A 22477-nucleotide genomic window follows, 5' to 3' on the forward strand; every position below is an offset into this window, starting at 1 on the left:
GAGAAAGTCTCCTCTTTGATGGATTTCATTTGTTTGACTTAGTTTTTGTTCACAGTATTATTCTATTCTTGGTTAGTCACTAGACAGACCGAAGTGAATTCATATCTTTTTAACTTATCTAACTCCAATGGAATCAGATTGCTTTTAAGAGGTAAAAGGGATAAGACACTATATCTGCTTAAAAAGACTTCAAAGTTAATGAGATTATATTCTGATTTACTTTAGCGAACTTCTTTTTCTTCTAACCTTTATAATATATGCATATATCCTAATGCTCTTTTTTCTCTACAATGGAGAATGGTTCAACAAATGTTTAACTTGAGTTTTAGGTATATGTTGAGAACAGCTTGCGCAATGATTGAGGGTAGGGTTTTAGGAAACATGAAGCATCATGTTACTTCCTTTCTTTTAGTCAACCGCTCTACTTCATTGCTCATAATTTTTATGCTATAAAGTCAACAATCGTCAAAAGTAGTAAAACTTATAGTGCCACCGATTATTATTCATTTATGGGTTAGATTTAAGAATTAGTTTTCTAAATTAAAAATAAATTGGGAGATAATTTATAGGGAACGAGGCAGAGAATTTGGTGAAAAGAGAAGTATAAAAAGGGAGAAAAAGGAACATAAAAAGCATTAGGAGCCAACCAAGATGTTCCGCGCAAGCATCGCTTCACCAGGCTGTGTGACTGATGTTAAAGCCTGCGGAAATACCCTTTTGGTATAAATCTCATATTTGCAAAAGGACCTACTTTTTTTAATGTCATTTAAATTACTCAAAATGCATTTAAACGTGAGCTTCATACATATTTAGAATAAAGTTTATGAACTTAAGTCAGCAAAAAGACTCTTCTTTTGTTTTTGAAACAAAACCTGTGATAGGCCAGAATGAAAGTTTGTAATTTTTATAATAGGATATTATTAAGAAGTAAATTAAAGTCTAATCATATTAGAAGATAAGATTTACATTAACTTTTAACATATCTTATTATACCGAGATATATTGGACTAGATAGATAATTCAACAGTGACTAAACCATAAAATGATTAGTGAAATAAATACTAGGGCAATGAAATGAGTGTTGGAGAGGAATGGTTAAGTATTGCAGAATATTAAATTTTGCAGGTTTGGAGCTTGAAGAACTGGTTTATGAGGCATTAAGATAATGGAATTTGGACCATCTTTGGAAGAAGAGAAGTGGGGACAGTAGGAGTAGGAAAAGAGAGACTGAGAGAGATGCCTTTTGCTTGTAATATACGATTGGCATTCACTGCCTTGTCTAAACGTCTTTGGAAACTTCGCCTTTTATGTCACGCAACTGCGATTCCAACACAATTTCTCAAAACCAAAACATTTTTTTCTCAAACCGTTTTTCACAACGATCAACATGCTACCATTTACCAATGACAACATAAACATTTTTGTAATTGATTCAGATTCTTTTCACTACATATTTGTTATACTACCATGTTAATCCATTAAATCAAACCGAGAAACATCAGCTTATGATTTGGAGTATGATAGCCTTTAAAAGATATATAGAGAATAAAAAAGGAGTCCATAATACACTGACAATGAACAGTGAGTCAGAGTGTCCCCTCTCTTCTTTCCCTCCACGTTTAGCTATTGGACATAATTTGTGGATTTAGGTGTTGCCATTACGAGGCAGTGAGAGACACCATTCATCAGATTCCATACTCCGTAGAGTAGCAGATTTATGTTTGATACTGCACCACCCAATTTTTAATTCAGAGTTTGGAAACAACTTTCATTTTGGCCTTCATCATGCTCTTATGATTTGAGCAACATTTGTACTCTTTGCTATCAAAAGTCACTTTTAATTTGTTGTACTCATAAAGTGCATTGAAGTAGACGGATTTGCCCACTGAGAAATTTACCAACAAGGCAACAACAAAACCCTTCAACAGACTGAATTCTCAGCAAAATAAAATCTGCTCAAGTACAAATAACAACACCACTAAATTCATTTGTTTTTAAATTTATATTTTTTCATAGCATTTTTCTCTCAGCTGTTTACAATTCTTTTACATATTTCTTGTACATATACAATTTTCTATATTTTTTTTTTACAAATACAAGGTGGTCTCGTATGTAGTTGATACAAAAACCAAGTTTGATTTGTTTTACTGCTATTCAAAATTATGTTTTTTTTCCAATGAAAAACAAACAAGTGCTAGCTAATAAAACATATGACTAGGAACTCAAAGACAAGATATCTCGTATTACACAATACAAGTACCACTCTTCAGACAAGTGTGGAAGCCCTCCAAGCTTCGTTTGAATTTACATTCAAATGAAAAGCTTCTAATTTGTCTTTTTATCAATTCATTCAAAATTTGTTCGCAGTTTGTAAAATTAACCAACTATGCAAATGAAACAGACAAATCAGTTGCCCTTTCAAATCCTATATTGGTTGCTAGTGTTTGCACTCTAGTCGAAGCCTTCAAGATATGTTTATGCAAAACAATTATATTTACCATTTAAGCAATGTGTTTATAAAACTGATTTTATCAAATTTCTAAGGAGAATCTCGTCTTCGTATGTAGAAACTATGAACTTAGATCCTTATCTTACGGATACTATGCTTTGCAATCCTCAATTAGAGAATCTAATCAGACAATTTCGACGGTTACATGGATCTAGGAAGCATGTCTGTCAGATTGATTTGAAAACGGATCCTCTCACTTGGTCTGAAACCACATATTACACATTATTTTTTCTTGTAATCTTGGTGTTTTGTGGCATAGAAATTCGTCCATCTGACTTATATGAAATTTCCACGATAAGATAAAATAGAAGTTTCATTTGTTTATTTATTGGGACCAGAATTTTCGACTCTAATGAAGTTTAGAATATCGTATCTGTCCAAAGAAGAACCCCCTGCATGTTTGTTTTGTTTTTACTCACTCCACTGAGAAAATAACCCAACGACGCTCTCAAAAAATTTGTCACTATGTCAAGTTTAAAGGGAAACAAAATTTGAATACGATAGAACACTTTGTCATTTACCCAACAGCACAACTAATTAATTCTATATATCACGCATAACCAATCTACTTCATCAAGATAATGTTGTTTGAGCAAATAACTATTCAACACAGTTAAGCTCACTACAGATGTTTACTAAACTTTGTCTGTAGTCTCTATTGGCTTTGTTATATATTAAGCCCTTTAGTTTATGCCTTAAATGAATTAACTACTCTTTCTTTCAATAAAGAAAGAGAAATTTTTTTACTATGCTATGCACAATGTGCATGTTTTTCTTATTTGTCCATTTTGTTTTTCCTTTTATCTCCAATCTTAAATTAGTTGTAAAGATAATGAAAAAATGTGCATAAAAAAACCTTGCATGTGATCAGATTTTACCAACAAAATCCTTCCTCAGGAATTTTCTCTCACCTGGCTTCACCAATTAGGCTTTTTCCTGTGCCTTTTCCCCTCTTTTTCATTTCTTTTTCTCTGTCTAAGCAATGTGTGCAGCAAAAAAGAAACTTTATCTGAGTAGGTTAATATGACGACAAAAAGGGAGAACTGGCCACCTTCCCGCACTCCCATCCTTTTCCTTTTGTATTGGTTTTGGCAAAGGTCAAGGTCCCATTAATCAACATATTGTATTATTTTGTGGATTCTGTGACAAACGTTAGTCTCTTTGATACTGAAGGACAAAATGGGGTATCTCTTAATTCCTCCAAAAGACAATTAGACAAAGAGAAAACCCCACAAAACCTCTTCTTTCTACCATCCAAGGTCTATTATCCTTCACCTTTCATCACTTTTGAGATAAACCCTTTTTTTCCTTCTAGCAATTAAGCCACTGTTTTGTTACCTAGTCACTTGTTTCCCATTATTGGTTACAATCTGTTAAAACCTAATTGGTCAGGTAGGAGTACAAACAAAATGCCTTTTTCATGAATGGACATGACAAGAACCATACCAAAACCAAGGAATTCAAATCAATTTGCGAGCCTTCTAACATTCTATACAGATTAATCCAATGCACCTAAACAAATAAATGGTTCTATCACTGTTGACACAGTCAAAATGTATCTCTCTGGGACCAAAAACAAACATCTTATCTTCATCTCTGTTACCATTTTCATTGCATTAGATTTTGGTGCATCAAATCAACTGGCTTAATAATTAAAGATGTGATGCAAAATGAGACAAAGGTGGAGAGACTATCACCAACTCTCACCAACAAGAGCAGAAAATGTTGAAAATACAAGAGCCACCTGTATAAACACGCACAGGGTCGTATGCACAGTCAATGAAAGAGAATAGTTCTATCTCAATCCATTCATCATGTGTGTTTGATTGTTAGAAGGAGAATTTTGGTAACTCATCTTCAAATATTATTTGCAACTGGACACCTTCTCGGTTGCAGAGGAGTCATGTTACATAACTTTTTTATTTAAATCAAAACAACCCTCTGAATCAAAAAGGAAAAAAAAACTAAAATATTGATATAGACATAAATTGCACAATGAAAGGATGAGATTGCAATTTTTTTCTCTGAAGCTTAGCAATCTTTTTCTCTGAAGCTTAGTTCACCAAGAATTATGGTCAGTGGACTCTTGAATTATAATAATTGTATATTTAAGTGAGTTGTGAATTGATTATTAAATAGCCAGTGTTATTAAATTGATTATGAGAAACCTATTTAATGTTTAGTTGTGATTCCTAAAGTGACTCTTGATGTGATTAATTTGGATTCTATAAATTATTAAAAGGATTTTTTTTTGTTTTTGTTTTTCTTTATTTTTTTCATGTATGTATGCATTCTGGGAAGGGGGATGTAAATAATAATTAGGGTGGGTAGAAAGGAAAAAAGAACTATTTTCAGAACATTTAACACGAAAAAATAGTATATAATTGATATTATTAGAAAAAAATATAACAATATTGTAAAATTGTTACATGCAAATAACATTGTCGTAAGATATTATGATAATCTTGTTAAGTTTGGAAATATTTGCGTGCTATTCTTTGTACTACAAGTGAAATTATTAACCACAATTTGCTGTTACATTTATATATTTTTATTATAATATTTGTGTGAAATATTCACAAAAAATAGCTTATCACTTTTGTAGAATTATTTCTTTTTTCATTTTCAAGATCATCAGAGATTCTGTGTAAAGGTTTGGTAGAAACTACATAAGGGCAAGTGTTAAATGAAGAATGAGACGTGGGCAACTTTATGTCATTCATAACTGGAATGAATATGTAATGTGTGTTGAGCCACTATTTTATTTTCTTCTCTTACGGGACCTTGGATCTGTAGAGGCTTTTACAGGAAGATTTTGTGAACTTTTGGTAAACGTTTTGACATTTCGCATTTCCCACCGGTCTACCACTGCAAAAGGCCACCCTTTGCATAAAGGCTACGAACATAGCACGAAACACTTACCACCTCACCAGAGGGTTGTCAAAAGTGAAGCCTCATTGGTCAAAAGCCTAATTAATCTATTATACGCATTCGTGGGTTAGATTTGGTTTCGTTTGGTCCATGCATTGCCCGTTATAGTTATGTTTATGTCTGTCTAAGATGTTTTAGCACCAAGCACTGCAAATGATCCCTTTTGTGTGTACTAAGGAAGCTTTTCGCAGCTCAAATGCAAGTACTCTAGTCAAATCAACTCAAGTCTTGGAGTTTCCTTTGTAGACTCTTCTCTTGGGTAATTTGGTATCTGGGCTATATAGTGTTTCGGCTTTTTGGTTCATTGCATTGCTCAAGTGTTCTCTTCCTGATTTCTTGGCTGTAATGTTTCAGGGTAGGATGCTGACCTTGTGCTGCTTTGTTTTCCGAATTTTTTGTTTTGGTGGTGTTGTATACTTTGTTCACTGGAAATGACTTTGGTTTTGGATGGCTTTTAGGCATGGGGTATGAAGGGTTGATTCCCAGACACAAGCGTTCAAAGAGGTGCTCCTCTCTTCCTTACTCTCTTCACTTCACTTGTACTACTCTCTTGATTGTGGACTTCAGGCAGCAGGGGTTTCTTTTTCTTTTCTGGGAAAATGGACAATAATGCTTTTGCATTTATGTTAGTGTTTTCTCCAATTATTCATTCTTTCTTTTTTGGGTCTAGTTTTATATATTCCTTGTCTCACCCATTTGAGCACATCCCTTTTGGAGAAGGGGGTTTCTGGTTGGAAGAGAAACTGAAGGCTCATACCTCTCCAAATCGATGAGAATTGGGGGTTTCGTGAATGTAGCTTGGGGACCTTGAAGAGCAACACAATGTAAAATACAGAACCAGACATCGACTTATAATAATATATATTAATTGTGTTTTACTGTTTTGGTTTGACAGCTTTCCTGATAAGAAAAGAATGGAGGATGATAATGCAGATAACCACCTTGAGACTTCAGATCGAACAAAGCTGGTATAATCAATCACTACGTCATTTTATCAAGATATCTCCTTATCATTTTCTTTTCTTTCTTTTTTAACTAGGGATTTGGAGGTGCTGTTTGGCATTTATGATGCTGAAAAAATGTTTGTGGTTTTCGGGGGTGATGATGTGAGGGGATGTTTTGTTGGTATAAATGGTACTACAATAGCCAAGGGCAGCCAGAAATTTTAATAAAAAATAATTTTGTCAAATTTATGTATGGGGAAAGTGATGGACGAACAGAGAATTGTTCTGTTTTTTTAATGGAAAGCATATATGTCTGACAAAATTAATTCCATCTCATATACCTATGCTAATGGTTGTCTAATCTAATATAATGGTATCGTTCTCTCTTGTCCACAATCAGAACAAATCACTCATAGACAATGATTTAGAAGAAAGATTTTCACACCTATGTATGGCTTTGATATGGTTTCAGGATACAGGGTACCTCACGGAATGTGGTAAACCAAGGAAAAAACAAACCCCTACAAATGATGTTCAACTTACACTGAAGCAAGAGGTAAGACACAACAACTATTCATCAAAATTCTTTTGTTGCATATTCTACTCAATCAGTCATTTTTTTTCTAATCTTTCTTCAGACTTTTCTTATGCTTCATGATACTTCTACCTAATAGCCATGTCTATTTTCGTGTTTAAATTATCTTGTGGCAGATTTTACAATTAGAGAAAAGACTACAAGATCAATTTGAGGTCAGATGCACGTTAGAAAAGGCTCTTGGATACAGACCTAAATCCCTTGTTACATCAAATGACAAGATACTGCCCAAGGTTGGAACCTCTTCAACAAATTTTGACCCAATAAATAAGCATTTTCTTATGTCATGATTTTAATACGATTACCTAGACTCTATCACACTGAGAATTAATGGGTTGATTTTATATGTGTTTTCTAAACCATTTAAAGAAAATTGATGTTGTAAACATACATAGAGTTTTTCTTTGCGTAATCTAGGTTTATGGTGGATATATTTGTAGCTCAATTCTTCCTTGTATGTGTCGGAAAATCATAAGGTTGTCTTGTTGCCATAAATGATTACACATTGTTTAGGATTACAGGTCTGCTATGATTTTCTTGTCATGTATGTCTTTCTGATTGTCTTGAGTTATTTTTTACTTTTACTTTTTTTTTCCTCCAGCCAACGTCCCAATTAATTAAAGAGATTGCGGTGTTAGAGTTAGAAGTTGTGTATTTGGAACAATATCTTCTCTCCTTGTATCGTAAAGCATTTGATGAACAATTACCCTCTATAGCTCCATTCACCAAGGGGGAAAAAATAAAGTCTCCTCCAACAGCACCTACAGCAATATTCGTTGAAGTATCTAAGCCTGATCTCTTAACCAAAAGAGGAAGCTCTGCAGTACAATCAATTGATCACGAGCTTGATGCTACGCCAAAGGATTATAGTGTAAATGAACCTCAGACTTTAGGAAAAGAATACAATGTACATCAACCAGAAGGAAAACATTTAGACTCTGGTGTATATCGGTGCCACTCCTCGTTATCCCAGTGTACAGCATTTACAACGAGAGTGTCGCCTCCTGCAGCAGATGAATTAACTGAATCTCTGCGTGCTTGTCATTCCCAACCACTGTCCATGATGGAGGTAAATCATGGTTCATGGAAATTTATTTTTATCTGCTTTTTGTATTTAGTATGGTTCCTAGCACATTAAGTTTCTCCGATCATATCATAATAGATTACAGTTGTCTTGGTTACTTTAACATGTTTTTATCCTTACGGAATGGAAGAATAAATGACAGTGTTCATTTCATTGTGAAGTTCTGTTATGTACACTTCTCTTTGTAAACATATAGTGCTGATTTCAGAGAATCATCTTTTTGGACACCTTCTATGGATTTTGACTCAGTTTAATCTGTGTAGTATGCCCAAAATGTTGATGCTTCATCAAGAATAATCAGTTTGGCAGAACATCTTGGCACACGAATATCTGATCATATTCCAAATACACCTAATAGGCTTTCTGAGGATATGGTCAAATGCATATCAGCTATATATTGCAAAATCGCAGATCCATCTACGACAAATGCTGGTCTTTCATCTCCCAGTTCATCCTTGTCTACAACTAGTGGTTTTTCTATTGGAGATCAAGGAGACATGTGGAGTCCAGGGTTCAGGAATTCTTCCTTTGATGTGCGGTTAGACAATCCTTTCCATGTGGAAGGACTCAAGGAGTTTAGTGGGCCATACAGCACCATGGTTGAGGTATCATGGATTTACCGAGAGAATCAGAAATTGGGTGATACTGAGCAGTTGCTCAAGAATTTCAGGTGAGTTTGTTAATATCTGATTGAGATCGTGAAGCTTTCATGTGAAAAGTACTTAGTTAAACAGGACTCTGCAGTCTCTTGGAGTTATAATGGCCATCCACTTATATGTTATTTCAGATCACTTATTTGTCAGTTAGAAGATGTAGATCCTGGGAAATTAAAACATGAGGAGAAATTAGCTTTCTGGATCAACATACACAACGCTTTGGTGATGCATGTAATTACTTACTATTTATTATCAAAACAATGTTTCACTCTAATAGTTCTCCATTTGTCACTTATTAATTGAGGTTGTAATATGTTCTTTGGTTTCTAATAGGCATTTTTGGCTTATGGAATCCCGCAAAACAACGTCAAAAGAGTCCTCCTTTTGTTGAAGGTAAAAACTATGGTAGCTTAATGGTCCATTAAAGGATGAACCCTTTTAGCCAATTTGCTTTTGCTAACTTCGTCAATGTTATGGATGCCCTTTTCAGGCTGCATATAATGTTGGTGGTCATACAGTCAGTGCAGACACAATACAGAAAGCTATAATCGGGTGCCAGATGCCTCGCCCCGGACAGGTGGTGCTTCATCTGCTCACGCAATTCCATCCTTTCCCTTACAGAAAATTTAAAGCAAAAAAGAAATAGCCATGCATTTAGGATATCTTTGAAATGTCTCCTTAATATGCAACGTATTTATTTTGTAAATCCTAGAGTGGCTTACAAGGAGCTTTCTTCTTACTTGCATCCTCTTGTAGTGGCTACGCTTGTTCTTTTCTTCAAGGACAAAATTCAAAGCTGGAGATGGACGACAAGCATTTGGAATTGAGCATCCTGAGCCTCTTCTGCACTTTGCTCTCTGTTCAGGAAACCATTCTGATCCAGCGGTACTTATTCCAATTCTTCTGTATGTGTGGTTTAATTGAGGAAACAGCAGATAATTTTAACATGAAATAATTTCATTTGGACTTGTTGAATTATATAGTAAACATGGTTTGTGCTGCAAGAATTAAATTCCTTATAGTAGTGGTTCTAATGCCTTCATAGTTAATGTGGATTGTACTGTACAAGAGTTGACTACTATATAAAAAGGTCTCAGCCTGTGCTTGGAATGTGTTCATGGATAAACATGTTCATGGATACGGATAAACAGATAAAGATTCCGTAGCCATTTCTTACATGCTTAACTTCAACGAGTTGCTTATCTGTTTAAAACTATGGCAGGTACGTGTATATACACCCAAGAGAGTGGTTCAAGAACTAGAAGCTGCAAAGGAAGAATACATTCGGGCCACCTTTGGGGTACGCAAGGACCAGAAAATACTCTTACCTAAGCTTGTGGAGTCATTTTGTAAAGACTCGGGTTTATGCTCTGCTGGTACCCTGGAGATGATCCAAAAGTCTCTACCTGAATCTCTAAGAAAGAGTATTAAAAAATATGACCTTGCAAAATCTAAGAAGAGCATAGAATGGATTCCACACAACTTCACTTTTCGATATCTCATACCCAAGGAGCTGGTAAAATAATTGCTTGTTAGCCTTCCTTCTTATTATGGGAGACAATCTACATCAAGCTTTAAAAAACAGTCCAAAGCTGCAATTGTAGTCGAATTTCTCAGCAATTTTTCAAAATATCGAGGATGACAATGGAACTGCAACTACGACTGCCACTGCAATTTTAAACCTTGATCTACATTGTTTGCTCTATTATGTATTCTTTTGTACAAAGTTGACAGGGTAGCAGCAACAGCAAAATCTAATACTCCAATGTGTTGCATTTTGTGTATGCATTGTGTAACCGTTTCATTGTATTATCTGTAATTGATGTAGCTTATTCATAGAGTTGAGATCATGATATTAGGAGTATAAATGATGTGTGTGTAATCAATTGTCATTTGGGGTTTCTTTTTTGTTATTTATACGCCCGTGATTCATTGCTCTAGTACCTTCGCAAAATTTCTTACATGAAAGTATAAAGAAGACTATTATTTTGCACCCAATAAATTTTTAGATATACTTTAAATCTACTATTTTACTCTTGAATATCTTTTTCTTTGTAAATACAAAAATGAACTTTTTTAACTGAGTTGTGACTGTGTCAAAAGAAAACATTTTCCAAGTACAAAACCAGAGGTGCATTGAGATCGCTATATACAATATTATAGCAATCACGTGACGCTACTGGTCTGTCCAGTCATTAATGGACAATGGTTGCTTGTTGTCATGTGACGAGTTCTTCACCTAACTTTCAATCTCAACGGGATTTCCTTTGCCAGATGGTCCCGTTTATGGAAAAATACTGGTTTAACTTCAAATCAATCAGTCATGATTTCTGTTTGATAAATCTGTAGAAAATGTTATAAAATAATCCAAAACATAGCGGGCCAACTTGAAAGAATGGAGTTTTCACCATAAAAGAGAGCAGAAGAGGCCGAGAAAACTTACGGACCGAATCACAAGTGAACAGTGAAGAATTTGTGAGACGCAAACAGACACAGAAAGATAACGTACATGCATATAATGGCGATTAGATATTTTGGATCGAGTTGAAACTTGAAACAAAAAGTTCCGTGTTCAACGGGATGATCTACAGCGTCCCGTTTGCACGTGAGCCCCCACATAATTCATCCATGCCATAAAGTTACTGACATGCATGCAGTTGACGAAAACCCCACAACACACCACGTCAATGCCTTAATAACCTTCCACAAACATCATCGATCCCCATATTTCACTCACTACCTGGCCCACCTTATCATTATTATTATAATGTTTTCAAGATCAAGATACGACTAGTGTTTATACGTGAACAAAATGATTATATAATTTTCCATGGAAACAAGATCTGCTAAGGAAATCCAAATCAAGAACCAGACCAATGTTAAGCATCAAAATCCATGCAATGCGGCTTCATGGCATCTGATTCTACTTCAGAAAAAAACTCATTACCTTACACATAAATATATATCAGTTTCAGAGGATTAATTAGCAGAACTTCACGACACAAACAAACATCATTAACCTAGATATATGAAAGGAACTAAAACCGAGAGATACTTAGAAGAGGAAGAATCAGTAAGGGCTTTCCCCAACGTAGTTCCCTGGGGGATTGTAGAAGCAAATGGTCAAGCTAGCATCCTCTTTCACGCACGTCGCTTGAGTGCATCCGAGCTCCACCGACTTCCTCCACACCACCTGCGTGTACACGCCGCACTTGTGGTTGGGCACGCACGAGTTGTCGGTGTGGTTGTAGAACTGTCTCTGTTTCACCCACTCCTCCACCACCATTCGAGCCGTCACCGCCGTGCCGTGAGCCCATAGCTGGTTCGCCCCATACTTTCCGGCTGTTAGGTTGGCGAACTGGCACCCCATCTTGTCCCTCTGGTACCGCACCAGCTTGCTCGTCACGTTCGCCACCTGCTCGCTCCACCGCAGCGGCTCAACGCCCACCGCCGCCCTCGCCTCATTGTGCGCCTCCAAGAAATCTCTCGCCGCCGCGGGGAGCGGGGAAGTCACCGCCGGAGTGTCTCCCTCCGATGTGCCATGGAACGTGGCGAGAACTGCCAGCAGAAACAGTGCACGATAAAGCATTTTGGTTTTGTTGTGAAGTGTGGCCTACCCTCTTGCGTTTGTTGTGTTACTGTTTGTACATTGTACACTATATATACTAACAGCAATTATTCCTTGTCAATAAACCTCTTTTTTATGATTTTTTCTTTGTATTTTAATATTTAACTATTTATCCTATATCACACTTTTAACATTAGAAAATGGTGTATAAAAGAGTGAAATATGTTTACTCTTTTGTAAATATAGCTGGTTGAAAAATTACGATAATGTTAAGCAACACATAGGTTTTTATTATACTAATTTTGCAGTCAAAATGAAAATTTACCAAATGGTGCAACGCTAAAACAAATTGCACAAATGGATGACAAGGCGCTATTTTTATTTCTAAGGGTTTTGTTGTTGAATTAGTAAAAACTTTTACTACAGTCGTTTTATATTAGAGATAGGATAAGGAATTAATGAATAAAATATTGTTACTGTAAATTATTACGATGAATAAAATTTTTATATTTTTCTAACATGTCTTTTAACTGTAATTATGCTTTTGTAAAATGTTTTTTTTTTTAACTCTCTAGGTGTTAAGTTCATATGTTTGCATTTTCTTTTTCATCATTATTTTAAGAGTCCTCTTAATTAGTGTTTATTGGTTAAGAAATTAATAGTTTTTTTTTTATTGAAAAACGTGTAAAGGTGTAAAAGCCTATAGTAAAAGCTTTTTTTTTTTTTCAAAAAGGTTATATAGTAATACTTATTTGATTTCTATAAATATAATTTTTTTGATTTTAGATCTTATTCTTAAAAATATCTAAGTTTAATCTCTATAGATAATATTTTGAATCCCTTTCAATCCTTAAGAATAGTATTAAAAAAGCTAAAATTATATGTTTATAGGTGCGGAAGAGATTAAAAGTAATATGTATAAGTGATATTTTTTAGTGTAGTGATTAAAGAGCAAAACCTTTTTACCTATAAAAACTAAATAAGTAGTTAAATCTATAAGTATTTAACATTTTTAATTGAAATTTTCACTTGTAACATTTTACCATAAGCCACTAAACATTTTTTTACGCGATTTTTTTCTTCAGAAACTCTATTTAAGGCACTAAACAGTCACTCATATGAGCATATATTGCAGAGATTTTTTTTTTTATCTAAGTTTTTTATCCTGTAAAAAGTTTTTTTTTTCATGATGTTAGATTTATTGTATCTCTTATGTGAGGTTATATACTTTTGTAAAAAGGTTAGAACATAAACCAGTACTCTACTATAATTATTATTTAATTATTTAATTATTTAATAAAAAAACATATATTTAAACATAAATCATTACTCATGTAAAACTTTCTCTATGTCCATAAAATAAAATAAAATTTCCATACATTATCTATATTTTCTCAACTTACATTAAATGATCATAAGTTTGACATTATGGAAAAACAAATATATACACAAAAATCTTTAAAATTTTAGAATTTGGTCTAACATAATTTTATAATGGAGCATTATTTATTCTTGTAACATAGTACGAGTGTAATAATTATTACAAAAATAATAAATAGGATAAAATAACTTAAAATGGATTATGATATAAGTATAAGAATATATATATATATATATATATAGAGTTACAGTTATAGTTATAGTTAGTTACAGAAGATTAAATCATTTTAATGAAATCATCCACACTTGTACCTTATTCTTAATATCTATTACAATCTTTAAGGAATTACATGACTTGACGCCTTATGAAAGAGACATATCGGACAAGTTTACCATATATTAATATATCTTATTCTTAATATATCTTATAAGCACTCCGAATAACTCCTTGTATAACATCAATTAATTGTTATACTGAAACCTTCATCCATTTTTATCTTTATATCTTAATGCATATGATTTAAAGTATCAATGAAGTTTTAATGTACATGTTTCCTTTATGGACACAATACTTAATACCACATTATCTCAAACATGTCAAATTACAACCTAGATAGCTCCTTATCTCACCCAAATCTAAATATGTGACTAAACATAACAATTTAACAATTTCATAATTATTCATTGAAATGGATCATCACCAAGTTTCTTGCAACTTTCTCTACCATACTTTTTAACATCTTCCAACCATATATCGTATGTATCTAAATCGTTTCATATCCATTTCAAACATCCCAACCACTTAATCTTAAGAAAACATGAAAAATTTAACTCTTAAATGAGAGAGAATTGATAAGATTTATTTGTCACTTAAACTCTCATTTCAAAACTTTGAGTAGTGTTGAAACTATCACTTGAATGATGACTCTTTAACATAACATTAAATGTTGTCATTAATTTCGCTTGAACAACTAACCCATCATTTCGCATGATATATATTTAAACACTGTAAATATATTTTCTCTCAAAATGTAACCAAAATTTAGCATTTTACATTTTAAAGTCTTTTTAATATCAATTTTTACAACGAAATTTACTTATTTTGTTCCAATTTCATTTTTCAATACTTAAGTTTTCCGAAATTAATAACAATCATGATATAAAACGAAACATTTCATTATCCAATTCAAATTGCTAGAATTTTCTCCCTTACCTTTTTGAATTTTCTCTTTTAACAATATCAACAATTTCATAGTAGTTCAACCAAATATACACAATATTAAATCTATCAATTTTTTTTTCTCAATCAAAATCAAATACAAATTATGTTTACATCCCCACGTGGTGTCTAACTTAGGATTTTATTAGTATTTCAACATATTTTACCTTAACAAATAAACATTTCAAATTAACTTTCTTACTTTAAAATATTTTTCTTTCAAATAATTATTTTAAAGAGGAAAAAGTGATACCTAACTTATTCCTAAGACATAATTCACCAATTATAACTATTCTAGACTACTGTACATTCACTTTTTTTTAATCAAATATGTCATGTACAAAACAATATAACCCTAACCATGTACAGAAAAAAAAAACAGAGAACTTGAGTAAAAAAATTACTTAAATCAAAATTGTAAATTAATAACGTTAACCTAATATTTATTGTCTTTTAATTGGCCTCTAAAGATGGAAATTAACAAATATCAGTCTAAAAATATTAGAAAGAAATTAAAGCTACTCATGTAAATTTACTATTCATAATTCTCTTACTTTTAAAATAAGGAGATTTATACACTAGTGCAAAAAGGGCATTTAACGTATGTTATTTTGGTCGTCAAATCCAAATTCGACGTCTTTGTGGATGATGTTAATCAGACGTCAGATTCCACAGGTCCGACGTCTTTATAGACGTCGGACATGCATTAACCGACGTCTAAGGGCACTATAGACATTGGACATGGCATTAACCAACGTCTAATGCAGCTCGTGTCTTTGGGTAGTAAGTAGCACCTTTTTTCTTTGTTAGTTTCGTCATCGTGTCTTTGGGTAGCGTTGTAGCACCGTCTTTGGGTAGCGTAGTAGCACCTTCTTTCTTTTGGACCTCTTATGGCATTTCAACCGAAAACCGAATTTGGGTCCTTGCCTAGTTCCATTCCAACTGGCAATGAAAACGAATACGATGACTTGAGAACTAAGCAAGAACCCAGGTTCGGTTTTGGGTTGAAACACTATAAGACATCCAAAAGACGCAAGCTTTTCTTATGAGAAAACTAGCAAAGAGAGAATCTGCTACTACACTACCCAAAGACACGAGAAAAACTGCACCAAAACACAACAAAAACTCATTTTAATTGGTTCAAATGGAATATAATCAATCAAATACTAATTTAATCGGAGTAAAAGTATGTTTAAACGGTTCAAAAGAGACAAAAACGCACCTGAAAATGCAATGTCGCAGAGAGAAAAGGTGAGAAGGAAGACGATGAAGTGCGCGTAACCGCGGGGTCGATTTCTGATTTAACAGCAAACAAGACGTCGAACACCTAGGGAACCGACATCTATTCTCGCCTAGACGTCGGGGCCCTCACTAATCTGACGTCCAAAACAACTTTTCACCTACCCTGTCAGGCCATTTAGACGTCGGACAGCGGGATCCAACGTCTATATGGCGGAAAAAAAAAACTTTTCATCTACCCGTCAAACATATACACGTCCGTTATGAGGGTCACCGACGTCTATAATCATATATAGACGTCGGGGTGGCGGGATCAGACGTCTATAAGGCGGAAAAAAAGAACTTTTCATCTACTTGTCAAACATATAAACGTCCGTTAGGAGGGTCACCGACGTCTATAATATTATAGATGTCGGGACCCCTCCTAATAGACGTTTATGTGCCCAACTTATTTATGAAAATGTCACTGGTCAATAATTTACGTTGGTTATTTTGTAATCTAACATCTACAAAATGACGTTAAAGACCAATTTTACACTAGTGATATTAATTTTGACAAAATGACAATAGCTATTTATAAATATTTTACTAAGATAATTACATACCTAACAACTATTAATTTAAGAAAATGAAAGTTAGTATCATAATTTGCATATTCATAAATATAATAAAAATAGGAAATGAAATATAAAAAGTTATTTAAGTAATATATAATTATGGTCCCTAAAGTTGTTGGAGGCAGTAATATACTAGGGTAGGTTTGGAAAGGGGAAAAGTCAGCGCCTAGGTGTGTGAGCTAACTCATCAAACGATGCCCTTCATGTCTGTTCTGGGCAGAGCAGCAGTTACTCAACCAACAAAATATTATCATTTTTTATCAACAAAATTAAAAATATTGCTGCAGTAAAAAACCAACTAAATCACTTTCTTAGTTTTCCATCCATTTGACCACAAAACCTTCTCACTCCTTTTTCTTTCTGTGGATTTTTCAATAAATTTTCTCTCTTAATAAGAAAATTTTCAAACTTATTAATAATTTTTCTATTAACATTGGAAATGCATTTCTTTTATAACATAACACGTGTTGTTTTAAACGGTATACTTTAACTAACTAATCCGTTTTAAAACATAATGTATAAATATGAATGTGTTCTTTATGGATATTAACGATTACGCAATACGAACAAGCATTACACGTGATGGAAAATAACCACGTTTAAAATTGATTTATAAGATAAAATTTGTTTTCAATTACTTAGTAAATAAGGTGAAATAGGTGAGCACGCATAACATTAAAGACAAATTCTTGAAATCGATATCAACTTTATCTAGTTTTTTTTTTCCCGAAGGAACACGAGGGTGGTGGATTCTTCAAGATGAAAATTTTCAACAAAAAATTATAGTGGAATGGATTATAATTTATTTCCAAAGGAAAAGCTATGAGCAAGTCTTAAATATAAAATCTAAATATTATAAAAAATTAAATTTGTATTTGCATCAAAGTGTAAGTAAAATTTTATAAAAAAAATACAAAGCTCATACCATCTATGATATGTTGTAAAAATAATGCGACAAAATGAGCTAAAGGGTAACACAAAGTAATGATAGAAAAAAAAAACTGTAAACTTTCAGTGAAAATAAGACAATTCCAGAATTATAAAATAATTTGCCACAGTGGAGGGCTGTACAACTTATAAATGTAATACTCATAATTTAATGAATTACTTTCGTCGAACTGCTTAATGAGTGAAGTGATATGGGGTGAAAACTGTAGGAAAATGAAAATATACGGGTGTGGAGTAATGGAAAATGTGTTGTCAAATAGCAATTCCCTAATTTTTAATGGGCCTCCTTCTACAAAACCACACTGCTCTTTGAAGAACAAAAATATAAAAGTTACTTTTTACACCCCGTGTTTCTTTTCCAATTTCCATGGGAGTCTTGGAAATATCTGTAGTACTCATGCAAGGTCGTAGAATTCGAAAGCATGTTTTGAATCATATAATTCGTAAATATATTCTAAATTATGTAATTTAAAATAATAATATATATTTATATTTTTTATTTTCGTATTTCGTAATTTATAAATACATTTTAGATGTTTCTAAATTATAAAATTAAAAACATTATAAATTGTATAATCTAAAATAAATTTTAGGTTGTATAATTCATAATACATTTTTATAGTTAAAATATATTTTTGAATTTAAAATTGCACTATACGAAATATATTTTTAAATTATATAAATCAAAATATTTTTAAATTATAAAAAAAAATTAAACTTTTTCCATGACCATGGAGATGTTAAAAGAAGACAGAAGTTCTAAAAAAATCACCTCAAAAGATACCCTAACAATTATTCTAATCAATGCAAGCTACATTCTTTTAGTTATGTTACATTTTTCATTTCTTCTCAGACTAAATTATTATACTCGTTCTCGAGAAATACCTCTTCACCTAAAAATTTTAGTCTATTTTTAATATAAGAAAATCTTACAGATCAGTTATATTATTATTATTATTATTATTATTATTATTATTATTATTATTATTATTACTATTATTATTATTATTATTATTATTATTATTATTATTATTATTATTATTATTATTATTATTATTATTATTATTATTACGTTTTCAATTCATATTACGAAACTTTGAGACTGTTGAAGATGAAATGAGATTTCAAAGCCAATAGCAGAAGAACTCAAAACATTATTTTATTTGGTGAAGTTTGAAAACCGACAATATATGTGCAAATTAGCTGATAGTATCTTTACTAGTTGATTGGCAAAGAAAAAGCATTGAGATGAATTGATCAATATTTTAAAATTTGAGCTTTGATTAAGCTTATGAAAGAAGTGATTTTATGTTTATCCATAACAGTGATTGAATTGTGGTTCAGCGTGAAGTAATATAATTTTCAAAAATTACATCTTATTTTAAGTAATGAAATACGGTAAAATTATAAAAAAATAACATATACACATTAAATGATTCTTCATAGAATCTAAATATTAATTTTATACATTTGTATAAAAACACGTTTAAATAAATATGTGCCGTTAACTTCATTGGTCGGTAGTTTCAAAATTTGTCGGTCAATAAAAAATATTAATGTCTTATTAATGCTCTAAAATTTATTGATAAAATCTTTGTTAAATATTATTAATAAATAAAAAATATGTCGTTTATTATTAATGATAAGTAATATCTCATTTTATATAATACTATTAAAATAAAATATTTTATTATAAATATTCAAAAATTAACTTATCCAAAATATATTTATATGTACCATCATTCCATTAATAAAATTATAATAATATAAGATATTTACACCTCAAGTTTTTTAAATTATAGTTATATTTAAAAGATATATCTAATAGAATTTACTACTATCTTATGACTTAGACATATGGCTTTAAGAAGAAAACTACAAATTTTATCTTTATTTGCTTCACCAATAAGACAAAAAAAACATAAATACAAAATAAATCAATAAAAAAAAAGATAAATTAATATGCAAAAGTAACATCATAAAACATGTTGTATCATAATACAATGTACTCTAACTAATTATATAGATATAAACTATATAATAAAAAACTTTTCTAAACTCAATTATTCATATAAGAAACTCACCCTTTTAGCTTTCAATTACATAATTTAGTACTTTTGAGTAAATTTTGACTTGTCAACCTCATAATACTTTCAAATTTCAAATCCCTAATTCAGGAAATGCAATTTTACCTATATGAAAGACTTCACTAAGGCATTTCAAACACATTCATAACATTGTTTTCATAAATAGCTGCACACATCAAAGCATAATTCCTTATATTTAATAGAAACAACAAATTAAACTTCTTAATCAACCAAATCATGCAAATTATTCAAATTTCACAAATTAAATCACCAAATTGTAATTCACAAAAATATCAATAATATATATTAGCATAAAATTAGCTTCTCTCACCTAGTAGGACATCTCAACTTTAAAACTCCAAACAATCTACAACCACATATGATGCTCTATCTATATATAAAAACATCACAAAAAAATCAGACCATATAATTATGATCAGTGATTGGCAGAGATTCAAATACAAGGCTAAAAAAACACATTCAAGCGAAAAAAAGCTCACTTGCAATCGAAAACAAAAATGGACCAAGAGATGGGCTGGAACCTAACTTACCCAAACTGAGAAATTGATAATCCAAATTAAAGAGTTTTTCACGAGGATTAATTATGCGGCCTCGATTCTTCAATCAAATAAGCAAGAAAGGAGAGCTCGTAGAGAAAAGTAAAAAAACTCTAGAAAAGTGGTTTATAGAGAGATGACGTGTTCTAAAATAATGAAACTCTTTTATAATAAAACTATTTATACTAAAGCCTTTTAATATTAAAATAATTGAGTCTTACTATTTTAAAACTAATATTAATTCTAAAATTCTATTTTTAAACCTTCCTCTTCATTCTCCTTTTCTTCTTTTACATTTTTTTCTTCTTCTCCCTCTTCCTTTTCTCCTCCTCCTCTATCATAGTTGTTGTTGATGTTGCGTTTGTCACCTTCAGCTCCTCCTCCTCTGTTACACCACTGATAACTCTGTCTCTATTATTCCTTTCACGATTGTTGTTGTTCTTGTCGTTGCCTTTACCTTTTTCTCTTGCTCCTCTTTCTTCTTTTTCTATTCTTCTCTTCCATCTTCGTTTAATTACTTATGATATTTGATATATTTCTTTTAATCACTATTACAAAAAAAAAATTATCAGTTCATCATATTACTAGAAATATACATGTGTTATGATATATAAGAAAATGCTTAAATAATAATTTTAGAGAGGAAAAATAATTAGTTATTATAGTGATCAATTTAAATATCAATTTATCTAAATTAGTCACTACAATAACTAATTTTTTTTTCTCTAAAATTGGTTATACTATTTAGATATTTTCTTGTAGTGTTTGTTGTGATTTAAGCAGGGTTTGATATAAAAAAATTGATGGCTATATGATGTGATTTTAAGAGCTTGGAATTGGTTATTATTTAGATATTTTCTTGTTGTGTTTGTTGTGATTTAAGGGGGGTTTGATATCAAAAAATTGATGGCTATATGATGTGATTTTAAGAGCTTGGAAAATGATTTTTTTAAAAGATAAAGTTTGAAGCTTTGTAGGCCCTAAAAGATACTGATTGTAAGTAGCTACTCTGAAAACATGGTATATATATTAAAGTACAAAATCCTACTTATTATAAACTAAGACAACACACAAAAAATTTAAAAAATATTATTTTTATTTCGATAAATATTCAGAAACTAGTACTACAGCCAACGGGGACTTATATTCCTCAACTGAAGTGATGATTATCCTCAACTTGCATAACACTATTTCTCATCCACCCATACCTATTCATATATTTGGTCTTCACATGCAATTATTATTCAGTAATGGACGGCAATTATGAAGTTATATGAAAGTTAACTAAAGAATTGAGTTTGTTTCCTACTTTGTCACCTGCTATTTCAAAATCATACTGCATATTTGAGTGTGACTTTTGATCAAAAGTAACAACTTGATCAACAAGATCATCGCACCGTCTTCACTCTTGAGCATATATATATATATATTTTCACTGGATAGTTACGTCAACTATGGCCAGTAACATCCAAATTCAATTTACTTGATCGTACTTACTACTGTTTTTGAGAATAATTGATGATGGACATTTTTATTTTGGACTACTCAATGAAAGCTATGACACAATTATCGATCTTAGATTATGTTTTATCTTTTTGACTATATGGAGATTCCAAGTGCTATCACAATCGCAAATAAGAATTTAATTTCAAGTTCTCTTTAACTATGCCATCTGATCCATTGCGAGGAAACTTCAACAATTCTTGTCTATTCTCAGGAATATATAACTTCTTGCAAATACGTATAACAAGTGATATCTCGTTATATATTTTTTATTAGATATTTTCGTTCATCAATTAGTTTTGTCAAATCGTACGTGAAGTATATAATATTATTCTATTTGTTTGTGTCTTTTCGGATTGGACAAAGGTGACACCTGATAGTGCTTTTATGTAGTAGCTTTTAATAAACAGGGAAAACAACCAGGAAAAAAATGTTAGAAATGATAAGTTCGAAAAATAAATAAAGTATTAACGAATTTTGTTTGGCATAAAAGTATTCCTAGATTACGATACATAAACTAGAAGTGATGGTATTATATCATACAATAGATATCATTAAGTTGAGTGGTAGGTGTTATAAGTTTGATCTAAGCCATAGAATTGTATAGACTTATCTTGCCATTAATGTGGCATTGGCAATG

General features: G+C 31.8%; 2 protein-coding genes across 3 annotated transcripts; one reads left to right on the top strand and one right to left on the bottom strand.

Annotated features, from left to right (window-relative positions):
• The first annotated feature begins 5185 nt into the window (after positions 1-5185).
• Positions 5186-10659, top strand: LOC124826704 (uncharacterized). 2 transcript variants are annotated; one of them, XM_047299606.2, is made up of 12 exons: positions 5186-5795; positions 5899-5944; positions 6336-6408; positions 6857-6940; positions 7096-7212; positions 7581-8048; positions 8327-8733; positions 8851-8950; positions 9053-9112; positions 9210-9296; positions 9476-9604; positions 9942-10659. In XM_047299606.2, exons 1-12 carry the CDS (start codon positions 5786-5788, stop codon positions 10242-10244), a joined length of 1884 nt encoding a protein of 627 aa, XP_047155562.1. In that variant the 5' UTR covers positions 5186-5785; the 3' UTR covers positions 10245-10659. The 2 variants fall into 2 exon arrangements, with proteins under 2 accessions (XP_047155562.1, XP_047155563.1); XM_047299607.2 differs by lacking the exons at positions 5186-5795; positions 5899-5944 and adding an exon at positions 5960-6264.
• A 939-nt stretch (positions 10660-11598) lies between these two features.
• On the bottom strand, positions 11599-12361 carry LOC148206728 (STS14 protein-like). Its single transcript, XM_088104648.1, has one exon. It carries the CDS (start codon positions 12306-12308, stop codon positions 11790-11792), a length of 519 nt encoding a protein of 172 aa, XP_087960774.1. The 5' UTR covers positions 12309-12361; the 3' UTR covers positions 11599-11789.
• Between the last annotated feature and the right edge of the window lie 10116 nt (positions 12362-22477).

Source organism: Vigna umbellata, chromosome 1 (assembly GCF_029865625.1).
Source record: "Vigna umbellata cultivar VRB3 chromosome 1, Vumbellata_1.0, whole genome shotgun sequence".
Classification (NCBI taxonomy): Eukaryota; Viridiplantae; Streptophyta; class Magnoliopsida; order Fabales; family Fabaceae; genus Vigna; species Vigna umbellata.